The following is a 26,177-nucleotide window of genomic DNA, read 5'->3' on the forward strand; positions in this document are numbered from 1 at the left end:
TGTGAAATCTTGCCTAATTTCCAGAGTATCGCATGTTCTCTAAAATTTTTGTAACATACTTTAAATGTCCAAAGTCATGTGGTTTTGGCTACTTTTGATTTTTGTTTTTTTAAATGTGTCCAGTAGAGGCTGCAGAACTTGTTCTTTTTAGTTGAGCATATTAAAACGAAGTGGGGGGAGGGAGAGTAAGTTCAAAATTTCAAATTGTTTTGGCAAGACTAACTCCTTTTCATACTAACCACGAGGCCACAAAGCTTCATTGTTGTCCAGTTAAATGAATGCATGGCTTTCATTTGGGAAAAGGAAAAAAAAAAACTTTCTAGCAATTTAAATTTCAGGAAAACAATTGGTTGTGGCAAATGTCAGATGAATTTGCTCACCAAATCATATTGTCAGCTGTTTTATGCCCACTGGCTTTCATAGCCCATCTCTCTCAGCCCATGACAGAAAATGCAGAAACTGGCTGGCTTTAGTTAAAAAATAAATACTTTTGCTCACATATGCCCCATCTGTGCCCTCTTGCCCTTCTGTTCACCATTCAGGACATAGCTTTAACAGAGTATCATAAACATACTTAGTGTTCACCTTTAACTTTAGTTGCTTACGTGAGCTGTCTGCCAAAATGTATTGCTCTAACATCAGATTATTGGTATTTTGAACTAAGTATGGCCTGGCAGTTGGGGTGCCTTAAGAGATAGTTCAGTTGAATTTTCAATGGTTTTAAAATATTCTAGATAGTCTCTGCTTCTGTCTGCTTTGGCAACAGTCGGCCAGGGTAATGCTTTGTACAAGATCCAAAAGAGTGTTTCTAAGTGTTCAAAAAAGGATTAATTATGAAAGCAAACTTTAAAAGTATGGGCAAGGTTGATCTCAGTTATTTTTGAATTAAGTCTCAAAGCCACAATGATAAAAATAAAATACCTTGCCTGATTTCTATTTAGATCTGATCTGCCTGTCACCAGAAACTCATCCATATAGGGGATTAACTGTTCACATGCTCTTTCAAAATCCAAGTGCTATGTGTGGAGTAATGGAAAATGATTAATTTGTTTTGTCATTCTCTTTGAGAACACAGGACATCTCTTAAAAAGAAAATAACCCTTTATTTTGAGAACAGAGAAGATTAATTATACTCACCTCACCGAGGCGCTTTTAAGTAAATTAGCCTGGACCCTGCCTCAACCAGAACAATTATCATTCCTTATCAGTGTTCACGTCAAGACCCTCTGTTCCATGTTAAATACGAAAGAGGCAACTGTGATTGCCTGCGTTAGTGTGTCTTGAGGCCTTGGGACGAGGGCTTTGCAGTATTCAGGGAAATGATTACCATTTCTCAGTATCTGCCCTGTGTCAGGTGTCCCCGTCATGGCCTAGCATGGCTAAGCCCCTGCCAGTTCATCCCCAGGAAGCAGGGTGTTCTCTGTATCACAGGCTTCCTGCTTCAGCTTATTAGGTCCTGAAGAACATCTTATTTCTCATCTTCTTGTCTCTAACTCTTGTCTACACCTTTTAACTCAACTTAGAGTCCCTCATTTTTCTTCCAGTTCTGTTCTTTGTTATTTCTTTAATTTGGGGTCTGTTTAGAAATATTCTCTGCACCTCCAAAACAATTGCTTTTCAAATTCCACCTTTAAAAAATCTCTAGTGGATTTTTCTTCCCCACATTTCTGAGTTGTAATTGTGCCTTTCATAATTTTTGTGCTGAGGAGAGTGCTTTTTTTTGTTGTTGTTCTTCATAAAACTAAAGTCTATTGTGTGTGATGCTAAGTACTTACCACTAGAAATAAAGGGAAAAAACACAGTCTTGCCTTTAAGGCATTTGCTGTCTACTAAAAGAGACAAGCACAGAGGTAGAAAATGATTAGACACAAGACAGGAGACGTGTGTGCATAGGAAGCACTGAGGATGGGCACCTAATCCAGACTTTAGGGGACCCTTTCCCAGAATAATAGCTAGGATCACCATTGTAACAATAGCTAGAGCTTCCTGAGTGCTCACTAGTGTCCCTCCATGCTCTAAGTACCTTACATGTGCTAATATATTTGGTAACATATGACAGTAATTCTCCACTATGAGTAGTGTTATCATTCCTATTTATAAATGAGGAAACTGAGTCCCAGTGCAGAGAAATTTGGGAACTTCCCTAGAGACACATAGCTACAGGTGACTAAACTAGGATTTCAAGTCAGGCAGACCAGCTCAAGAGCCCATACGTTTAACTACCATGTTAGAAAAAGTAGTGACCATGCCAAGTCTTGCAGAAGGAGAATCAGTGTGCTAATTTAAGCAGTGTGTAGAGAACATTCAGACAGATGGGCTTCATGTGCAAAGTCATGATTGCACAGAAGCTTTTTGGAGAGAAGCAAAAATATGGAGTAATAGAACTGGAAGCTAATTAGCACTATTTAGATGAGGGAAGTATCTATGTATTTCTAAGGGCAGTTATAAAGTTAAAAAAAATTGAAAGCAATTCTTTGCTTTTGGAAGTATCTGTTCTAAAAATGAAAAAATGATAAATATCTGGGTTTTTTGATGGGGCAAACACAAAAATGTCTTTCTTCCTGTTTTTCTTATATAATCATTAGCCTTGCTTTCTGCTATAAAGGAGTGAAGGTTTTTCCCATCCCACAGGTATTCCTGGGTATGGATTAACTCTGAAAATCCCATATATGATTTTCTCCATATTTCATCTTTATAAAACCATTTTATATACTCTTTCCAACATCTTACGCTTAAAAACCAGATCCCACCCTAATCTGGAAAAGAAGTTAAAGGTACAGTGACTAAAGCTACAGCCAGAAAGTCCCTTTAGAGATTTTTAGATCCTACATTCCCATTTTCCTGATTGGGAAGCCAAAGCCCCACGGGTTAAATGATTTTCCCAGGTCATGCAACTGGTTATGACAAAGCTGAGATAGAACTTTGTATCTCCTGGTTTCTAATCAGTGTTTTTTTTTTTTAACTCTGTTTTGCTGCCTCACTTCAGACAGAAGACTACAATGATAAAAATGTTATCTGATGCTTCTAAATAATATAAGATTTTAGAGAAATCTTTTTTTCCAACATTTTAGGACATTTTCAGATGCTTACAGTCAGAAAGTATGTTTTGGGGTAAATCAAAGGCTTTTGATATGGCACCGGTCACTTTCTAGGCATATGGTATAGTCTCTCAGCAAATTTCTTATGGAGCTCTACCTAGATGGTGCCCATAAAGTGGGTCTCAGAGTTTCTGTTGCTCAGCAGGACCCTAGCCTGGGAATGAGATGCCCAATTCGCCTTCTCACAGTTCTCCCCATGCTCTAGGAGTTCTCCTGCATGGGTGAGGGACTAACAATCTGAAAACAACATCAAAGGGTTTTACTTTGAGCTGTAAATAAGAGCATATCACTTCTCTGCTCAAAGTCTTCAGAAGACCTTCGATCTCACTCCAAATTAAATATAAAAACTTTACTGTGGCAAAAAAGGCCCTCTTAAGATCTTGCCCCAAAGGCATCTTTGGCTTCATCTTCTTGTGTGCTTCCTCAGCTTACTCTGAAAGAACAGTGCCCAATATAGAGATATAGAGGAGGCACTCACTAAATGTTTGCAGGTTGAATAAATGGATGAAAACCTTTTCATCACTGAATAAGACTCATTCATTCATTTGTTTATTCATACATTCATTCAAGAAGTAGTTATTAAATACCACTTCTATAGAAGCACTGGGTGGAGTGCTGGGGGTATGGTGGTGAGGGAAGATAAATGCGCCCTACCCTTGTGATACTTATTTCCCAGTGTCAATAAATAATTACACAATATTCTGGTGAGTGTTGTAAAGGAAGGGCTCAGGGTGCAGTGGAGAGCTTGTTTGATGGAATCAGTAAAGGCAGGATAGCCTTCCCTAAGGAAATGATAAAAGATAACAAAATTTAACCAGTTTACTTAAGATTTGTACATTTCATTGGGCATAAATTTTACATTTTAAAATGAAAAATCCAAGTGGAGCTAATGATATGCCTACTGAAGTCTTTAGGGGAAAGTGTACTAATATATATAATTTACTCTGTAAGGCATCCAAAAAATGAGTTGGGTTGTTGGATATACATAGGGATAGATAGATGGATTAACATCATAAAGCAAATGTAATGAAATGTTAATAGCAGAATCTAGATGGTGAGTATGTAGGTGATCTCTGTAAATTTCTTTCAGATTTCCAGTATGCTTGAAAATGCTCGTAATGTTGGGGGGAAAAATTTTAACCAGATAAGGAAACTGGAGGGAACATTCTCCACTGAGGGCACAGTTTGTATAAAAGCAATTTATGTGCCATTAAACTCCAATTTCTTTTGTCTGTCAGATAATGTGTGTAGAACAGTAAATGTATTTCTAAATATTGGATATAGTTTTAATTAATTTTGCCTTGTTTCTGCATCAAACTCTGTAACTAATTTTATCAGTTGTAAGTTTAGACTGTCACTGACCTCATCTTCTGCATTTGAGAATTACCAAAGTTGACAGTACCTCACAGAACCCGCCTTTTTTAAATACCTGCTGTTTGGAAAGTATCTGACCACCTTCAGTGCACTTTCACATTCACTCTCTTACTTGATAATAACAGCTACCCTGTGGGTATGAGACGATAAAGACCATCAGTATTTATCCCCATTTTGCAAAATAAAAGACTGAAGCTTGGAAGGGCAGGGAAAAATAATATTCCCCAAACCACAAAATACAAGTAACGTTGCTGGAACTGTGCATATCCACAAGTCAGGTATGCTGATTTCTGGTTCAACATGCCTTACACCTCCCCACTGTTCATCTGCCAGGATAAAATACACGTCTGGGACCAGTAAATCAAAAGTATGGTTTCTTTACCTGCCACAATAGCAGAAATTGCTAAACTCCATCTCTTCCAGGAAGTCTTTGCATATTTTGTTTGTCCCTTGTTAACATGCAGTCACATCTTGGAGGCAAACGTTCTTAAAATTCTTTGCCTTGGTACTAAATTTTATTTTCAATTTTAAGAAATAAAGTGATTTCACAGAAATTAGATGTGGATGTCAAGACCCACCTGCCTGTTGACCAGTTAGTTGTAAGGGCATACAGAGAACAGTAAACTAGGCCTCACTTTTTTTCATGTTTTTTTTTTTCCCCTCACATCAGGGAGCAGCAAGAAAAAAATGTAAAGGGAATCTCAAGAGGAAGAGTTATCTTTGCTTATTCCTTCTATCTTCCTTTCCCCTTCAACTCATTCTTGGTATTATTGAAAAACTCCTCCAATTAATCTAAAAATAAGATCATGAATTGACTATGACTTATGATTTGGTTATGTCTAAAAAAAAGTGGTAATCTGGAATGGCAAATTCTGTATGTTTCATAAAGTTCTTCACTTAAAAATTATTGTGAATGAGAATTGGTAAAGGTCTAGAAAGCTTTCTTTATTCAAGTTTTTTCAATGAAGATGCGCCACCTGTTCTCAAATTTTATAGATGCATGCTTTTTTAAAGGAAATCTAATTTGAGTAGAATGGTGTTATATGAAGACAGAATTTGTTGTTGACAGTTCTTCTGGATTTTAACTCAAATATAGTCACTGATGTCATCTGGCCATGTGAACTGGTAGTTTTATGTAACAAGCTTTATTTACCTTCATACTTCAAGAGACACATAAATACATTTACCTAAGTGGGTATCTGATTTGTAGAACTCTCTTAAAGTACACAATTTAGAAATGGAGGACTCCTCTGATATTCTGAGAAATCCCCACACCTCTGAGCACTGAGACCCTTTGAAGGATGTACATGAACAATATTACTTGCTGGCCTATTCTCTGCTACTGTTCCATTTTGGTTTCAATAAGTGCCTGATACAGTTTGGATGAAAAGAGGGCCCTATGAAGCCGATACAGCTGTGCTGGATAGAGTCCCCACATGTAAAAAGGCAGACAGTCTATCCTTTTTATGATTTCACCCTTCCTCCCCTTGAAATTTGTTTACTCAGGTCCTCTTACCACCTTTCAGCCATTTGTCAAGAAAGTTTTGCAGTGGATCTCTTTCCAAATGAAATAGAATTGCATTTTTGAACCCAAATAAACTGCTTCATAACCTTGTTTATTTAACATCTGTATAGTGCCAAAAATGCACACACTTATTTTTAAAATAAAAATATAGCATCTCCTTTATTTATCATCTAAACCTGAAAACATATGATTTCAATAGCACTCTAAGAAAATGGTAGTTGTTATATGCTCAGAATAAAATAAACACGTGCATTTTTACAAAGAGAAGTATATCTACCAAATTTTAACCCACAGTTAAATCTGTTCCTTTAAGCTTTCTCTACAGGAGACTGGAAACTAACAACTGCAGTGAAGTCCCTTTCTAGTTCCTAATTGCTGCTACTTACGTTGTCATACTACATTCATTATTCAGTTTCCCTGTAGTCTGAAACAGAGTAACAACCAAGGAAAAATATACTGTTGACCAGTACAAACTGCTCAACTACATGGCAGTTTGGTGTGTATTGAAGATTTTGGAATGGTAAAATTGCCAGCTTAATTCTTTGCTTTCTTCAACAGTTTGACAGCCAAACCTGCCTGTAGGTGCAAAAGCCATACATAGAGCCTAATGGACAGGATTTCTGAATTTCACTGTTGTTTCTACTGCTCGATCTTGCCTTAGTCTAGAGAAAATAAATGAAACCTCAAACTTTCACTTCTCATTTTTTTGAGCCAAGATTCGGTGGGTCAGTCAGAGAGTGGTAACCCTGCCTTTGTCTTTCCTCAGCCAACATTTATCAAAGCACCTCTTGTGGCCAGATAGCTATACTATCACAGAATGTTACAAAAAAGAAAAGGGTGTGTTAGTATCATAAGACTGAATCTCATACTTAACTTCCTCAAATCAAAAGAAGGAAAATCCTGAGCCCTTTTGTGCTTGTGTGTGCTTGGATGCACAGACCCTTCAGCACTGGCAAAGTGAAATTCTTCTTGCATTCATCTTGAAACTTCTCTTCCGTAAATAAGCCCATTGGGGACATATCCCCAAAGTTCTAGATGCCAAAAGTTGATAGCTAGAGAGGGATTAGGAATTTACATAAAACAATTCTGGTGATTTACCATTAAAGTATTTATATAATAAAAAACTGTTGGGGCTCTGGGTGGCTCAGTTGGTTAAGCGTCTGCCTTCAGCTCAAGTCATGATCTCGGGGTCCTCAGATCGAGCCCCACATCAAGCTCCCTGCTCAGTGGGGATCTGCTTCTTCCTCAACCCCCTCCCCCCCCCCCCGTTCATCCTTTCTCTCTCTCTCTCTCTCTCTCTCTCTCTCAAATAAATGAAATCTTTAATAATAATAATACAAAGAACATTGACATTTCTGCATCTTAACTGCTCGGATTCATATCCCAGTTTTGCTACCACATGACGAGATTTATTTACACTTTGATTCTCATTTACTTCATCTGTATAATGGGAATAACAGATCTATCTATATCATATGATGGTATAAGGATTAAGAAGTATATTCAAAATTGAGTTACAATTTTTGTGGTTCAGTCTTTCATTGTGCTGCTAAACAGAATTAGAAGTAATTGATCATTTGCTTTGTCACTGCTCTTAGTTCAGTGGAGGTTCAGTCCTTAAGCCTCTGAGATAAACTAGGTATTCACAATGTATTGGTTCTTTATTAAAGGGATTCTTAATTGTGAAATTTTCTTTATTTTCAATTTTCATATAAAATTTAGTATCTTGTAATATTTTCAAAAGAGAAATCGTGTTTAAACTCTTTTGTGAATGTCTCATTTAGTTCTATAAAATTGACCTAAGGAAATTAAAGACAGGTTAAGCACCTGTCATTTGCTGGTGCCATTACTAAATAAACTGGAGAAATTATTCCCTTAATTCCAACAGTGGGGACTTGTCTGTGCCCTGTAAAGCATTAAACTGTGTAAGGTAGAAACAATTAACCGACTTAAAAAATAAAAAAGTTTCCCTGACTCTGCATGAGGTATTTTGCCCTAGGAACTAACATGTTATATTGGTCCTTATGGCATTTAAAAACAACAAGTTCCTTATTTAGATTATTCATCTGCTAATGGTTCCATTTTTCTAGCACTTTCATTTTTTGGGGAAAAGTGAACTTGAAGTGACATGTAATGTGACCAGACTCTAATCATAGAACCTCAGACAATCTCGTGTTATTTAAAAAAAAAAAGTGTGAATATGCATACTCTTAAGTCTATATGCTAAAGTGGTGGGTTTAAGCACACTCACATGCATGGAGAAAGAGACAGCAACAGAAAATAAATATACTCCTTCAAATATCACTTAATCGTGAAATTATGAGACATAAGGTGCCTGCAGTCCTGGACTCATTTTCTTTATTATTTCATCTTATTGTTGCAGATGCCTTAGAAATCTCAGCATCTGTAATCAGCATATGTAATTTCTTTAAAATAAGTGCAATGAATTTTTTCTTTGTATAATTTTTACGTCTTTTGCATATGCAAATGTCTCCTCCCATTGAAAGTTCCTAAAGAACAGGAAGTGTGCCATCTCTGTCTTGCAGAGTTTTCTGTGATATGTAGATATATATTTGATGTTACCTGGTTGACAAGGCTGTAAGGATGAAGGGAAAGGCTTGTGTACCAAAACTATTTCTGATAATGAGGAAGATACTTAAAAACAACACATAAAAGAAGTATAAAGTAAGCCAAACTAAAATGGATGATGAAAAACTTTAAAGATATTGATGAAGATCTAAGGGGAAGGGGGAGGAGAGTAGAAAAATAACTGTACTTAAGAAAGTAAGAGCCAAAGACTTTTTTAAGAGTCACTCAAAAAAATATATATAGCCATTTCGAATATGCATCCAAAAACTATCGAATAGTCAAAATAAACTAGTATGTGAAAATATGCAAGAAAAAAATGTCTTCATGCAGTCACCTGGTTGATTTAAAATTTTAAACAAAAATATTTGCATAACATGCCCAATTTTATAGTAGGGAAAGAAATCATTTGCTTATTTTAAGAACAAAACGAGTTTAACATACTTCTCCCCAGTTCAGAGGGTCACTTCTGAATGTGAAAATTTATGGGATTAAAGAAAGGGAAATAAAGTTTCCAAACTACAAGTCTATTGGAATCATTGTTTATGAAGATTTCTTTTTGATGCAAAAAATTTTGTTTTAAAATCACCATGGCACGGATTTGTATTTCATTGTTAAAAAGCCAGTACAATTCTTGAGGAAATCTATTAATTTTACTGTTGAAATGAATATAGCACATATGGTGGCTAAAACTACTTGCTGTCCTAAACCTACATGTTGGGGCCTATACTAAGAAACATGTCATTTTAGTGAATCTTTCCTACACATGAAAAAATTAAATGAAGCCATTTAAAATGCATGGGCATTTAAGTGAGCACATGCAGGGAAAAAGAAAAAAAACAGAACAAAACCTAACAAGCATATAAATGTTAAGCAGAAGGAAGAAAATACTAAATTCTTTAAATGGAACTCCAAAGGAAAATTTTATGAACTTGAAGAAACAGCACATAGAACTCCCAGTTTCAAAAAGGTGAAGTTAGGGTGTTTCTGCTCTCTCAAAAATCACATTAGAAAAATAAGAATATGAAGAAAGAGAAACACTGATTTTATGCATTGACAACTAGAAGACATGTCCAACTCCCAAGCTGGAGAACTCTGAAAGAAAAATGGTAAAATGAATTCAAAACAGAGAAGGTAAAACCCAGGTGCCTGTCACAAGGATACCCACGGAAAGGAAATGTCATTCACCCTGCAGAATTTGAGAAACTTTTGAATTGGATGTAACATTTACTACAGAAGGAAAGGGTGGAAACGAGTATATTAAAAGTGTCTGCAAGGAGAAGTTAGACCTTCAACTCTCTGTCTCCATCCCTACCCCAACACAAACCCTGCGAGGATATATGTGTACTGGAGAAGCTCTGGATTGAGGGCAGACAGCAGCAGTAGGGTGACATAGAGGATTTAAAATAGGAAAATTAAGTGTAAGTGGGTATACCAAATGATGGTAAAACCAGTTTCTAACCGTGTCTGGTTCCAGAAAAACTGAACTCCCTCTGGGGGAAAAAATCCTCATAGCCTCATAACTTGAAGCTGCCTCCTACAAAATAATAATAATAATAATAATAACAACAACAACAACAAAAAAGCCAATTGACCAATTGATTAGCTTATAATTTAATTATGTATTTCTCAGGCATTATTTTCAATAATTAAGGCATTTGTGCTATGTAATAACTAACAAATCCTGAACTCTCATGGCTTAACGTAATAGAGGTTGATGTCTCACTCAAATGAAGTCCAATATGGCCAATGGCTCTCCTCTCTCTTGTAGCTATGTCATCAGAAGTACGTGGTCTCCAGGGTCCTCATAGCAAGGACTGGAATGGAAGCAGGAACAAACACACAGGCTCTTAACTGACTCAGCTCATGAGTGAGACATGTCACTTGCACTCAAGACCATTCACATGGGAGACGTAGGGTAGCAACACATGGAGTATTGGGTGGCCACTAACTTTTCCACAACACTGTGCAAACTTATTCTCACAAGGCACTCCATGTTCTTCCTGTGCACCAGCCACAGGGTTTGTGGTTTACTTCACTGAATAATTATAATTCATTTGAAATTTAAAAACTAATATCTTTGTTGACTAAGAATATAAAGATGTGCTGGCCTTGTGACAGGACTGTCTAGTCTCATTGTTTTGCTACCACTTCTAGTTCATATTGCCTTTAAACTAATTTTCAGATCTTTCCCCCTTAATGTTTATATCAGTGAGTATAAACCAGTGGCCAGCTAATCAAAGACTAATTTTTTTTTGTAATCAATGGGATTTTTTTGTCCCTGTTGCAAATATTTAATTTCAGATGTTTCTCCCAAGTTTTATGAGACAATTGTTTAACTAAAACAATTGTTGAAAACTCTTTTCTTCTTTATAATGGCAACAGGTGAAGATCTATAATATGTGCCATAGAAAAGTAACTGTGAATTCATCTATTTCTCAGTATTATTTTGTGCTTTATTTCTGATGTTCACTGAAGCAGGTTTGTAAATGAATATTAATATGCAGTGCTCTATAGGAAGTTTTATAGCATATCAATTGAAAGTAATTATCCAGGAAGAGTTTTTATATGTAAGTCAGTTTGGCAGATGCATCTCATTGAAAAGAAATAACTCTCCTGATTTAGAAAGATCTGTTTATCTTAGAAATACTATTATATCTGTTCTTTTTTGACTCTCTAAATCTATGCCTTGAATTACTTCTAACCGTAGTACAAGTGATTTTTAGTACTTGGATTCTGAGAGTATTGATCAATTTTTTATAATGTTTGGTTTCCTTATGTTTTCTTTTTCAGAGTACCCGATTGGCCTTGGACCATCTGGAGTCTGTTCCTGAGAAACTGAGCTTACTAGAAGATTTCAAAGACTTCAGAGTGAGAAAAAGTTGGCTTGTCTCTTTCAGTATTCCTATTTGAGTGAGAACATTTGACATCTTCCTGATGTGCAAAGAAGATTGTACGGAGGGAAGAAAGACCAAAAAAAAAAAAAAAAAAAAAAAACATTGGGGACTCTTAATACTCCACCTTATCAGAGTTTATTGATGTTGTTAAGTCAGGATCGAAAATATTGGAGCTTCTATATTACCACAATGGAGGAAAATAAAGATTTTTACCCTCACACAAGAAGCTCATTTGGCTTCCGAAAGCTTTAACTTTAATTTAGGAAAACTTAAGACTTAAAACCAGTTACACATTACATTCACAATAGATAACGTTTTTGACAAGCAAATTTAACTTATGGACTATCTTCTTTTTTTAATTACAAATTTTCAGAGTGCTGTTTGTTTTAGAGATATGATAGTACACAGGTTATCTCTATGCTATGGTATTTGAATTCAGATCCACAGAGTTATAGATTTTATATCTCATGCTGTTTATTGATAGAACTCTAACCACAAATCATTTCATTATCAAGGAAATTAATTACATGTGTGGGTTTACCTACTGTAACTTATTGAAGTTCTCATAGAAGAGACATGCAAAACAAATAATTCTGCCACCAGTCCTGCCAGACAAAGTTCAGACTGGAGAATACCTTGCATATCCCTTTAGGGACACATAATAATGAACAACTGTAGTGATTTATGATATCTTGGCCCCATATGGCTAAAGCTAGCAATGGTGAGAGTGTTGTTTGAAAACCATGAACCTCTTATTTCACATTGGCTTTAAAATATAACTTATGTTACAGTTAGGTTTTATTTAAATCTTATTTGAGAATCTAATGAGTAGGAAATACAATCTGATCATGCCATATTGATTATCAGAGGCACTGATATAATGTGGCTCTCAAGATCTACACTATCTTAAAATCACCTTTCATTAAGCATATTTTGATAGTTCAGTAACTAAACATTATTGAACAGGATCCAAGGTTGAGCTGACACATCCAGAAATCTAGGCTTTCACAAATAGAACAAACCAAGTGTTTCTAGTACATTTTGCTAAAGTTCCAATTTGATTATTTATTTGCAGTCTAAATCCCTACCAAAGGGTTATGAAACCAATGTCCAATGAGATGTGATTTTGACTCCCATTATTACCCAATGTGGATAGCAGGCAATATGTTATGCCCATATCCCTTCCACTTTTTTCTCTGTAGCTAACAGAAGTCATCTTGAGGGAAGGAAGAGCAGACAAGAGAAGGTGTTGGAAATAGGTGGCTTTTGTCACTGAAAAACAGGTGTCTGTCTTATGCCAGCATAAAAAAGAAAAAAATTTAACCTTCAGTGACAGCTCACTTTTTCTCCAGGATCCTGCACTGAACAGAATATTCATAAGTACAATTAAAAAGTTCTCTACTATTACCAAAAAGTTTTATAATTTTTTCATCATATAGGCTAGTGATTATCTACAAGTCTAGCTTATATATATACACACATATGGAGATGTCTATATAGTGAAGTTTTTAGGGAGAGTATTTTTCAAAGTTCATAATTGTACTTTCCAATGTTAATCATTAAAATTGAAACCTTTAGCTTTAAATGGAAACAAGTTCATAGCGAGTATTCTGCACAGTATTACGCAGTATTATGGAGCAGGCAGTAGCTATGTTCTAACCCTATATGACATTATTTTCAGATCCTCAGAGATACCCTACCCATGGACATTATTCCCCCCGCCTCTGAAGAAACTGAAGCTTGGAGTATAAAAATTAGTTGGAACTGCGATCTAGTTCCTTGTATTAACTACAAAGCCCATTTTCTTTGCCTTACCTGCCTCTAACTTGAAACCCACTCTACATATACTCTGAAGTCATCTCTATGATTAAAAAGAGCTTATTTCATCAACTTAATGAAAACAACTAGACATGGCCTTAAATAAAAATGCATAAAGCCTTTAGATTATGAGATGTAGATTGTTTCTCAAACCTCTAAAACTTTCTAAAAACCAAGATGCTGTCAACAAGAGCCCAAAGACTAAGCTCTGATCTGAGCTTATGTACCAGGCAGAATTACTTAATATCTTAGGTACTTCCTCATCCCTAAAATGTGGGGCTTGAACAATATTATCTCTATGGTTCCTATTCATACTGGCAACACTAGCATCTATGTGAAGATATATTTCACATGTAAGTTTCTTGATAGTCCAATGTCTATGACTCAGTAAATATAAGCTATAGTAAATACAAATCTCATCCTATTTAGATAGTCGGGTTTTTTCTTTAAAAATGTCATAGGCCCTCTTGTTTTTTTTTAACCTTATTTTGAAAGAAGTGGTTCAACTCTACAATTCCATATTTAAACTTTACATATTTGGTATGGTAGAAGGGAAATAGCTTTGGGCTTCAAGCCCAATCTGTCACAAATTGCCTAGTCTTGGGCAAATCATTCTTAACTTCCCCAGGCTATAACTTTTTATATATAAAAATGAGAACTTTAGAATTCTAATACCTCTTCTAGCTTGAACATTCAATAAGTTCCTTAGGACTATTTGGGGAACTAAATCCCATAGATAATTTTTCTTACATATGCAAATCAGTTGCCCTCATTTTATTCTAATTTCTCCCTAATTCATAATAGAAATGTCTAAATAACTGAGTATCATGATTGCTATGTTCCATCCTCTCCCCAAAAAATGAAGGAAAGGAAGAAGGGAAGCGGAGGGTGGGGGGGAAAGAAGAATGAATGAATGAATGAATGAATGAATGGCATTTTTCTTAATTTCTTTACAACTTGAAGCTCTTTATACTTTTGAGGGCAGATGAAGCATCCTTCAGTTTAAAAATCTACGTGATATATTGGTTAACGGGTAGAATGTTGCTTAAGAATTAATGATAAAAGAGGACTCTAGTTTTAAAGGTAACATTTAAAACATATTTTATTTGAGAGAGAGAGAGAGCACATGTGCATGCACACACATGTGCAAGCGAGGGGAGGGGCAGAGGGAGAGAGAACCTGGAGCAGACTCTGCACTGACACAGAGCCCCACACAGGTCTCAATCTCACAACCACAAGATCATGACCACAGCTGAAACCAAGAATCAGATGCTTAACTGAGCCACCCAGGTGCCCCAGTGACTTTTTCTTTTTTAAACAATATTTTGATGTCAGGCACTACTCCAAGAGAGAGTGCACAACATTCAAAACTGGCATGGTGTCATTAATGACCATCTGAGGACAACCCACTGTTATTTTAACCTTTTTCCCTTCAAGTAAAGTGTCAGTCATTTCAGACTAGCATAAGGGTTTGTGAAAAGAAGGCAAATAACCAAAGTGGGACCCTATGGTTCCTCAAATCTCTCTAAACACCTGTAATTATCAATACTTTCTTATTTTCATTTCAGGTACTGTGTTTACTTTCATCTACCAGTTTTGACATTGTTTTTTGTTTTTGTTTTTGCTTTTTCAGGATTTCCGCAGTTTATCTGCAGAGAGAATTGATGGGAGATATTCTAAATACAGAGTTCACAGAGAGTCTCTACAGCAGCACCGAGATGACATCAAGTACAGAGTCAGAAGCTTCAAAGTAATGCCCTTTATATATACATTTTCAGTCTTTGAGCATTATCTGTGTTTATGACTAGAGCCTTCAAAGCTGTCCCTGCAGGATTCATGGAAGGGTGCTTATAAAATGAAATATATTCCTTAATCTTCAGATCTGTGGGAGTAGAGAGTACAATTTCCAGAGATTGTACCTATAACTTTTTACTTGGAAACTCTCTTTAATTTTAGGCCATTATTGCTGAACATGTCTCTTGGCATTGATGTCACTTAAGAAATCATGTGCCAGGAGACCCCTGGTCTCTTGGTTGGTCAGGGACTCAGAATAGGTGGTTGCCCTCCACTGTGTGTCAGTCCAGCTACTCAATGTTGAAAGGCTCCAGAAGGTCAAGTAACACATAATACTTTGTAACCTCTAGTCTTGGCATGTATAATCATTCTTTTCCTCAGGATATGAACTCCATACAACTACTTCAGCTTATAGTTCATTAGTGTGGAATCAACTCAAGAGACTCAGAAGATTTGTCCATGTTAACAAAAAAGCCTACCATTCTCTAGCATCCCCAAGATCCACCTGGGGTGTGGGTGATTTTAAACCCATTTGGCCCTGAACAGTTATTAGCTTAGAGCAGCATTTCTCAACCTTGGCATTAACATTTGGACCAGATAATTCTTTGTTGTGGAAGCTGTCTTGAACATTATCAAACATTTAGCAGCATCCCTAGATTCTACTCACCAGATGCCAGTGGTGTCCTGCATTGCAAGTTATGACATCAAAACATGTCTCCAGCCACCGCCAAACATTGCCTAGAAAACAAAATTGTACCCCCATTCGGAACACTGACCTAGAAAGAATCCATCTATATATTTGAATGTACACTCCTAAGTCAAGGGGAAAAAAAGGTGAAGGTTCTTCTGTCTTTTTTATATTCTCACAGACTTCAATATGTATAAATATTCCTTACACTGTATATATCCACTTATTACAGCCAAATGTAATTATTTCTAAGAAGCTCTTTCCCTCCTCTGAATGTAATTGGATGGAATGCTCAGTGAATATAAAGACAGTGTTCATTTCCATAAGGCCTTCCCTAGCATGCTTAAAATGAGCTCTCCACTTTCCCCATCCCAAATAAAAACAACAGTTATACCACATTATTGATGCTCTTACTGTGCAAAGGGCATCCTCTGACTTTGTGCCTTTTTCCCTTTGTTTTTTATCATTTCGTATTCTTGACTATAACAATGACTGTGTTGCCTTGTATAGCAGATTCTAATTTCACTAAGTCATCTTCTGACCTCCCAAATCAGGTCCTGTATATTCAAGCATCTCTCTACCACTTGCAGGGGCTGCTGCTAACCTTCAACAGAAGTACAAGGGTCAGGCAGTCATAGCAAATAGTACTACCGACTCATTGCTGACCCGACCACATGAAGTTGCTGTTTGGAGGTGTCATGTTTTACATGCATTATGTCATTTAATTCTTGCAGCAACTCTGTCAGGTTGGCACCATTATTTGTCCTCTTTTATATTGAAGGTTGTAGAGTAATGATTGAGCCAGGATAACAGCCTAAATCTGCCTGGCTTCGGTCATCTGTGTCCTTGACTGCTAAGCTCTAATAGTGTAAATTTGGGCCTCATATACCTTAATTTTTCTAGAAATCACCAAATGTAGGACTGTGTTTTTAACACATGAAAATCCGTTGTCTCCAAAAATACGTAAACAATACATGCCTCTTAGTTCAACAGAAGTCTAGACGCAAATGAAACCTTTAAAACATTAGTTTTCACTATGGTTAGATTTGATACCACGTGACTCAGTACTATCTAGTGACACCCAGATTGCTTTAAATCAGTGTAATTTCCATAACAGCATATGGCAAAGCTATGAATGTTTAACATGTTCAGCAAGTAATCTTGTTGGAGTTCTCTTTAAAATTACATTTGCAGCTGAAGCCTGGTTTGTGAGTGAGGACAATGCTTAGCAAAATGAGAAATAAGTTGAAAATTTTGCAGACAGGTAGTGCAAGAGAAGGCCGCAAAGCACATTTTATGATGACATTCCACAGTAATACTACTTAAACATTTTAAACAATTGATCCATTTCAGTAATGAATATGTAGACTATCACCATTTGTAACAGATGTCTGGCCTGAAATAATGCAGTAATCTAACTCAGCACCCACAAGATAATATTTTTGTAGTTATTGAAAAAGAAAATGTGGGAGCACCTTTTAGCCCATTGTAGATACCAACAACAATTTGCTTATATGCTTTTTATGAAAATTTACTGAAAATGTTTCAAAGGAAGCATGAGCTCAGATGGACAATGAGACAGTTGTTAATCATTTCTTGGCTTCATGGATAATCAGAAGAGCTACCTCTGGTTCATTATTGACATCCTGAAGGATATGCTTCAAGTAAAAGGCATTGGTCCACTATCAAGAGAGAAGATGTCCCAGTTTTATATGATATTATTTCCACAGCTATTAACTTCCCTCGTATTTTGGTAGGAGAGTTCAAAGAAAAGGCACAATGCAGTGACTTGAATTTGTTGGTTCTCCTGATAACTGTGGTTCTGGGAAATCACTTACTGTAAGATTCAGTTTAATTTGACAAACATACAGCTACCTTACTGCAAAGCCCTGTACTACCTAATTGAGGTGAGGATACAGGACATATAAAGATGCAGAAGGCATGGTCTTTGTAGAGGGAATAGTTACCTATTTGTCTTTCTGAAGAGATTAATTCCTGCACCGTGTGCTAGAGCAGGAGTCAACAAACTACCTCCCATGAGGCAAATCTTACCTGCCAACTGTTTTTTGTAAATAAAATTTTATTGAAGTTCAGCCGCACATTTATTCACATATAGTCTGTGGCTGCCTTCATGCTCAGCAGCAGAGTCAAGTAGGTACAGCAGAGAATGAATGACTCAAAACATCTACTATATTTACTATCTGGTCCTCGAAAGAAAACGTTTGCCAACCCCTGGCCTAAAGAAAGGAGGAATTACCAACCTTGCCTTTCTTCCTCTGCACATATATACAGTATGTCCTCTTCTTTATTTACTAATCAAGTACTTTCCAGGCTCTTTGAAAAGTCATAATACTTATCCATGCATTCAACAAATACTCACTCAGTGTTAGTTATGTGCCAGGAACTTACTAGTTGCATGTGACCCACATCAGTGAACAAAACAGATGAAGCTTCCTGCCTTTTGGGGGCCTCCATTCTAATTATAGGACATTTGTGTTGTTTCAATACAACATTCAACAAACATTTGAGTTTCTACTATATATAAGCACTCTGCTAGGGGCTGGAGACAATGGCATAAAAAGAAAAATCATAACCAACCCTTAGGAATTCAAAAGCCTTCACACAAAGTAGAGTCCAAAAGAGAAAGGGATAAATACTCTAATGGAGGAGGCCTCAATAAATTGCTGTGAGTGTTTAAAGAAAAGAAAGATGCTTCCAAGGCTTTTGAAAAGCTGTTTGTCATGACAGGGCAGAGAAGTGTTTCATGCACATTTGTTTGGAAGTGGATCACTATTAGCATTACAGTTGTAGAATCCTGACTGCAGTCCTGTTGACAGACAGATAACTGTTGGAATAGCTGAACCATATTGGCAACGGGCTTCTCTCATTTTGTTGCTGTTGTAAGGAGGCAGCGAGACGTCCAGCGTAACCATACTGCTGGTGGAGAGAACAGTGAGCAGGAAGTGTACATCAGGTGCCCATTCTGTCTAGGTTACAGCAGCCTCCTGCTGTTTACTTCTGTGGCAATCTGATGGGTTAAATAGGTGATGGCAATTAAGGAGTGCGCTTATCCTGGTGGGTACCTAGTGACGTCCGCAAGTGTTGAGCCACTATATTGTACACCTAAAACTAATGTTATACTGTATGTTAACTACCTGGAATTTAAATAAAAACTAAAAAAAAATCATATTTCCAAAATCTTTCAAGATTTTCAGCAGGATCAATGTCCCCAATTTCTGAAAGTATAATATACTAAACTGACCAAGTTAATAGGACAAAGCCTGATCTAAAAGCTTATGTTTAGAATTCAATTCAAAGCTGAACCTGACACAACATTTCCTGTCTGTGTGTAGACAACAGAAGCATTTCATGGCCTCTTTTTCATCTAATTGGGTTTCTGTAGAACATACACCCTTCCTTGCTATCCCAGCTGTTTCAAATAGAACAGAATGTTCGAAAGTCAACCTAGCATTCCTAATCTGAATTCAAAGAGGAGCATGGTTTTGTCCCCAAAAAATCCCCATGCTGCCCTCCCTTTTTGCTCTCTACCCATACTAAATATATAGTTTTAATTAGCAGTGGATTTTATAGTAAAATCACAGAAGGCATGGTTTTTTTTCCCTTCCTTCCTCCTGAAAGGAAAATCATGATTTTCAATTTCTAGTTGAAGACTTAGTACATAACATCTTTTTAAAGAAGCAGATGTTTTGCAGGATAAGATTAAGTAGGTGAGGAAGTGTTGACAATGGTTTTCAGCACAGTTTATGAAGGCAGAGTCTGCCAAAGCCCTTTGTCATATTTGTTCAATGTAAGCATGTGTATGATATAAGTACATGCTTTTCTCCTGGAAGCTGTTTCTCCCTCCTTGAATCTCTCCATGATTTGTTTATCCTTTGCTCATAGCAATTAAAGGCTGTTAACACTTCCTCTCTTAGGTCAGCTATTTCTGTACATATCTTAAATCTTCTCCAATAGTAGCTACTGCACTATACATAACTCCTGGCACAATTCAAGTTATAGGTGATTTTTATTTAGTAACTATTAAAAAACATCACCAGTATATTATTGAGGATAATTTTACAGATGTTGCTTAGAAACAATAGTAGCAACCATGGGAAATTTGAGGATCTTTAATCCCATAATACTCAGGGTATCTCATTTATAACCATCCCTCTCCATGTTTTGATAAGAAATCATATATAAACTGCTATGCAGATACAGCTCCAGGCTCCCCCCATCCCCAACCAATCTCCCATCCTTTCAGCCTTTCCCATATAGCGATTTAGGGTACAAGGCTAATCCTGAAGTTAACATTAAAAAAATAGTAAGTATATCTATAGGTGATGACTGAAATTTGGGAAATACTGTCCTACTGCATTATATGACTTATGAGGACACTGTCTGCCTTATCTTTAACTCCAGAATACACAGTGGATACTATACATGCTAAACTGGTAATTTTTTTTTCCCCTAACTTCAGCCTTTCTGGAATTCTAACAAAAATTTAAATACTGTTTTTCTAGTAATGTTTAGATGACACATCTGAAACTTTTTAAGCAATCAAATCATGTTGAAGTCTAGAGATTTTTATTCTTTTGAAGTGATCAATACTAACTTGCCAGCCATAATATTTAGTTGATTTCATCTACCTCTTTAAAGCAAAATGAAAGATTGCCAAATGAATTGGAGTTCTTTTTTGTTGCAGTGAGTCAAAGGTGCTTATTTAGGAATCAACATGGATACTTAGATGAGCATATTAATTTTTTAACCTACTTGAGCTCCCCTCTACCAAACTTTACCTTTAATAAGCACCATACTTTCACCTTTCCCAATAATTTACTGAATAGGAACATTAGGAAAGATTGTGAAGAAATTCACCTATAAAGATAACACTTTTAATCACCTTAAATACAAAATCCCAGATGCTAAAAAACATAAAGAATACTGATTACATGTCTTATTAGTCTTAATTTTTAAAAAATGTCATAACTGGGCAGCCCGGGTGGCTTAGGGGTTTAGCACCGCCTTCAGCCCAGGGCCTGATCCTGGGGACCCGGGATCAAGTCCCATGTTGGGATCCCTGCATGGAGCCTGCTTCTCCCTCTGCCTGTATCTCTGCCTCTCTCTCTCTCTCTCTCTCTCTCTCTCTGTCTCTCATGAATAAATAAATAAAATCTTTTTTTTAAATGTTGTAACATATTTATCCAATCATTGTTTCCTTTACAGTAGTCCCTTAAGAGAATAAGCACTGATTCCAATGAGACACCATTATTAAAACATCTTTGATATCTTCCTTTGTTTCATTAGTCAGTGGCACATTCTGTTGAATATCCTTATTTATGGCAAATTTTTATCCATTGTGGGAAGATTTGGCTTCTGAAAATAGATGGAAGTCATATGGGTCCAAATCTAAGGTATATTTAAAAAAAAAACTACAGTCTTTTTCATGAGTGAGTCACTAGGAATATTAAATTATATATAATAAAATATCAATTGGATAAAGTGAAATTAATCACATGGCCTGATCTGGCACAGTATTTTCGTGAGTCTCTTCATCTGTGGACAAGTGTGGCTTTGAATTTATAGTATTGTATAAATTTGCATTTCCTGTAGTAAAGATAGTTTGCATAGTTAGAATACTGTTTCTTCAGTGGTTCTATTCAGATAGATTAAAATCATAAAATGTTAGTGCCTAAAGGACTTAGACATGATCTGCTCCAGTGCCCTCATTTTTTTAATGTGAGACTGGCAGTGTCCTACTTCCCAGGTTTAACCATAGCAAACTTTTAATTGCTGTTCTTTGGCCAAGAAATGAGCATATAGGACCATTTTTAAGTTCCTTAATGCAAATGGCACTGTGCTAAATTCTGGGATATTGGGATGGGTAGATGGAAGGATTGAAACAAGGAAAGCTTAACCCTCATTGAAGTTAAAAGCTAAAATTGCAGCCATGCAGATCAAGATAGAGAAGACAGGCTTTAAGTAAACTATCTGCCAGGTCGAACTTCCAAATAGGAATAAAATTTACTGAAGAAGAGGCTAAGCTTTTTCAAGCACTGATGGAGAATTGGGAATTAAGAGTGGGGAAGAGATGGAGGTACAGTACGTTGTTAGGCAAGAGACAAATTCAAGAAAACATTGCTGCCACAGATCCAGAAACACTATAAGTGTTTTTTTCCTTCTCTCCAGGGGAAGGGTTGGATAAATTAAAATTAAAAAAGAAAAATCACATGTATCATCTGTCTTCTAAACTTTGAACTTACAATATTCCTGAGAGAAAAATACTTGGTGGGCGTCATTAAATATTAATCATTAGAGATCAGTTTAGCAAAGAGATTTAGTCAGGTTGGAACAGCTTTTAAGAAACCAATTACAATGTGGGTTATGAAAGAGAAGTGGAAGAAACCCAGGGAAAATATTAGAAAATGCAAGTCCCTTCACCCAGTGGAATTTTTGCAGGGAATTCTGGCTAACTAGCTTGTTGAGACTTAAGACAGCAATAAAAATAGGTCCTTGTGCTAAGGATATAAGAATTGGTAAAAAGCAAAAGCTAGGATTCCTAAAATTGCAAAGAATCTTCCTTTTTAACCAGTATTTCCATTTAAATATTTAAGTATTTGATTGAAAGATGGGTAAGAATTAGAAACACTCATCTAAAGGTTACCTTGTAAAACTTAGTTGTTATAGAAATTCCACAAATTAAATATCAATATAAAATTGGAGAAAATGGAGGGTTGGTTGGTTGGTTGGTTGGTTGTTTTTTCCACATTCTGGTATGTTGATTGTTCAAAGGGATTGTGAGATATTTTTCTTTGGGGGTATTCTTTTAGGATTCATTTCATTAGTTATATTTCAAGGTAATATGAGGGAGTCTAACAGTCTTTTGAAGACCTATAAATTGTTGCAACTTTAAGATGTATTACAGGTAAGCTTCCTCACTTGTATACATGAAAACAAGGAATGTGAGTGGTTTGAAAAAAAGTCAACATTTTTAAAGGGGAAGACTAACAGTCCTAAATCGTATGTACCAGTTAACAGAGCATCAAAATATATGAAGCAAAACTTGATAGAATCATAAGGAAAAAATAGACAAATCTGTAACTATAGTTGAAGATTTCAATATCCCTCTCTCAGTAATTGATAAAACAGTAGGCAGAAAGTCAGTAAAGATATGGAAACTTGAGCAACACTATCAGCCAACTAGACCTAATCAACATTTGTAGGATACTCCACCTAACAACAGCTGATTATATATAATTTTCAAGTGCACATTTAACATTCTCCAAAATAGATTATATTCTGGGAAATAAAACAAATCTCAATAAATTTAAGATGATTGAAATTATGTGAAGTATGTCATCTAACCACAATGGAATGAAGCTTAGAAATCAATAACAGATATCTGGAAGATTCCTAGATGGAAAATAGACAACATATTTCTAAATAACCCACTGGGGGTTCAAAAGGAAAATTAGAAAATATTTTTAAGTGTATAAAAATAAAAGTACAATTTATCAGAATTTGTAGGACTCCGTTAAGATAGTGCTTGGAGAGAAAATTATTAAATGTGTGCATTATAAAAGAAGAAAAGTTGATAATCAATAATCCAAGTTTGAAACTAAAAAAATAACAAACCTAAAGTAAAAGGAAAAGAATAATAAAGATAAGAGCAAAAATCAATGAAATAAAAAGCAGGAAAATGGGGAAGGGGCATAAAAGCAAAACCAAGTTTTCTGAAAACATCAGTAAAGTTTTAAAAACTCTGCCCAAATTGACTAGGAAAAAGGAGAGAACGTACACATTGCTAACATTAAGAACGAAAGAGGGGTATTACTACAACTCTCATAGACAATAAAAGGATATTTAGGAAATGTTATGAGTATCAGCATACTGACAATAAATTTGACAATTTAGATGAATTGTATATTAAAAAGCACCCTTAAAATGTGTTACCTCATATTTCTACTTCTAGAAATCTATATTGACAAATTTAAAGTGTGGGCCAAGCTTTGCACACCAAGATGTTTATCAAATTATAATAGGAAAAAAAGAACTGAGAATAGCCTTAACATTTCCAACAATGGGAGATTAGTCAAATAAACTGTGGAATAACCATAATGATGATGATGATAGTAGAAAAAACTCCCATATATAATACTACATGAAAAAGTAGAAAATAAAATTGTCAATAAATAGTAATCTCCGTTCACAGATATTTATAAAGAAGAATCAGAAAACATGTCCTTAAATTAGGCTAATAGGCTATTTTAAAATTTATTGCATTATTCTTAGTTTCTTCTGTATTTTCCAAATTTGCTAAGAGTGAAATATGTCAGTGCCATATTTTAATTGTCATATGCCAATAAACTGACTTTGTCATTGAAAATATAAATTACTCTTTTTCTGTAACAGAAAACATGCAATTTAATGTCTTGATGACAGTTGATTTGTTTTAGAAATTTAAAACCATGTCTTTTGGGAAGGATGAATGGGATCTGAATGTTTTTGGGTGCTTTATCTTTCCTCTGGGAGGCCCATTTTGAGGCCATCTTTGCCTTGTGTTTCATTGAGCAAGACACCTAGACCTACAGCTCCACTCTCACTGTCTTTTTCAGTCCAGGTGTTGGTGGGCAAAAAGTCTGTGTTTGCTTCCCTTATTTTTTCTTTTTCTTATTGACCCACAATGATCAAAGCATCTGGGGATCCCTGGGTGGCGCAGCAGTTTGGCGCCTGCCTTTGGCCCAGGGCGCGATCCTGGAGACCCGGGATCGAATCCCACGTCGGGCTCCCGGTGCATGGAGCCTGCTTCTCACCTCTGCCTATGTCTCTGCCTCTCTCTCTCTCTCTCTCTGTGTGTGTGTGTGTGTGTGTGTGACTATCATAAATAAATAAAAATTTTAAAAAAAGCATCTGTTAGTGGGAAGCCATTTATTATGCTTTTCTCTTTCATGCTTCATATAGACACCGTGCTTAAATGTAGATTTCTAGCACTGGTGAGAACATAAATCTTTTCATTTGTGTATCTTCCACCTCCACCCAGGCCTAAAGTATGTCATGTGTGAACTGTGATAAGCTAGCTTTATTGTCCCTGTCTTTCGTTGCTCCTAGTCAGCTTGTATAAAGTACTTATTGAAATGCACTGGGGATACAAAGTATATCATTTTCTTTCCAGAGATCCTACAGTGAATGACTTCTAATTTCTTATGAAATCCCCATAATTAGTAAAAACCATAAATTGCTTGGTTAAAAACCTCAGGGACTTCATATTAAATAGACCTAAACTCCCTTTTGGTACATGAAGGTTAATGATCTTGAACAATCTGAGGATTATGTTCATGCTTTTACCTCAGAATAAATGGGCCTTTTACCATTATACATAAACTTGTTCTCTTTGGCCTTTCTTTTATACTTGCATGCATATATATGTGACCAAAAAATAAAATATAAACTTGGTACTTGATACAGAGAATGACAGCTGATTCATCCAATGGTCCTGTGGCACGAGGCCCTATACTGTGTGGCCATGTTTGGAGGAATCCATGGGGGCCACCTGACCTACAGATGTCTTATCTAGACTCTGATAGCATTCTCAAGCTCCTCCTCTCACTTGACTCCTCAGTCATCCTCAATTACAGTTCTTCTTTTTTTTTTTTAAAGATTTTATTTATTTATTTATTTATTTATTTATTTATTTATTTATTTATTTATGAGAGACACACAGAGAGAGAGGCAGAGACACAGACAGAGGGAGAAGCAGGCTCCCTGTGAGGAGCCTGATGCAAGACTCGACCTAGGACCCAGGATCACAACCTGAGCCAAATATGGGCAGTCAAGCACTGAGCCACCCAAGTGCCCTCAATTACAGTTTTTAAACTGGTCCCCCCCCCTTCAACACTTGTGCCACTTCAGTCTCTTTTCCACATAGTATGTGGAAAAAGTATCTTTGAGAAATTTAAATCTAAATCTACTTAAAATTTAAATAGAAATCTCCATAAAACCTTTGATTGCCTTCTGATTGTAACTTAAAAAAAAAAATCCAAATCCAAATCTCACTTCTGGATCTCACTGTAACCACTTTCCCCCCAGTATAGCGGCCAAAGCTAAGGGGCCTTCCTTCAGTTCTTCAGACACCAAATCCTCACCTCAGCACGTTCACACAAGTCCACCGACCACCATCTCCTACTCCTCCTTGGCTCCCTCTTTCTCATCCTCCACCCGGTAAGCTTTTGCCGGCCTATTCACACTCAGCATTCAAATATCACTTTAAATATCACATCCCAGAGGGGACTTCTCTTGACATTGATTCTAAATTTAATTATTTCCTGTTCTTCTTATAGCACTCATCATAATTTTTCACTTTATTATATTTTGCAGAGTTAGTTATTTGGTGCCTTTCT

The 26,177-nt window shown here is 36.2% G+C and overlaps 1 protein-coding gene across 4 annotated transcripts in view; it reads left to right on the forward strand.

Moving 5' to 3' along the window:
* Window positions 1–26,177, forward strand: part of CEP128 (centrosomal protein 128) — a 396,245-nt gene that overhangs the window by 360,849 nt on the left and 9,219 nt on the right. For all 4 annotated transcript variants that reach the window (XM_055304558.1, XM_055304557.1, XM_055304559.1 and 1 more), the window contains 2 exons: window positions 11,377–11,454; window positions 14,932–15,048. In XM_055304558.1, the coding sequence (XP_055160533.1) occupies window positions 11,377–11,454; window positions 14,932–15,048 (195 nt within the window). The remainder of the gene's footprint in view (window positions 1–11,376; window positions 11,455–14,931; window positions 15,049–26,177) is intronic.

The sequence above is a fragment of the Nyctereutes procyonoides genome, unplaced genomic scaffold, assembly GCF_905146905.1.
Source record: "Nyctereutes procyonoides isolate TBG_1078 unplaced genomic scaffold, NYPRO_anot_genome, whole genome shotgun sequence".
NCBI lineage: Eukaryota > Metazoa > Chordata > Mammalia > Carnivora > Canidae > Nyctereutes > Nyctereutes procyonoides.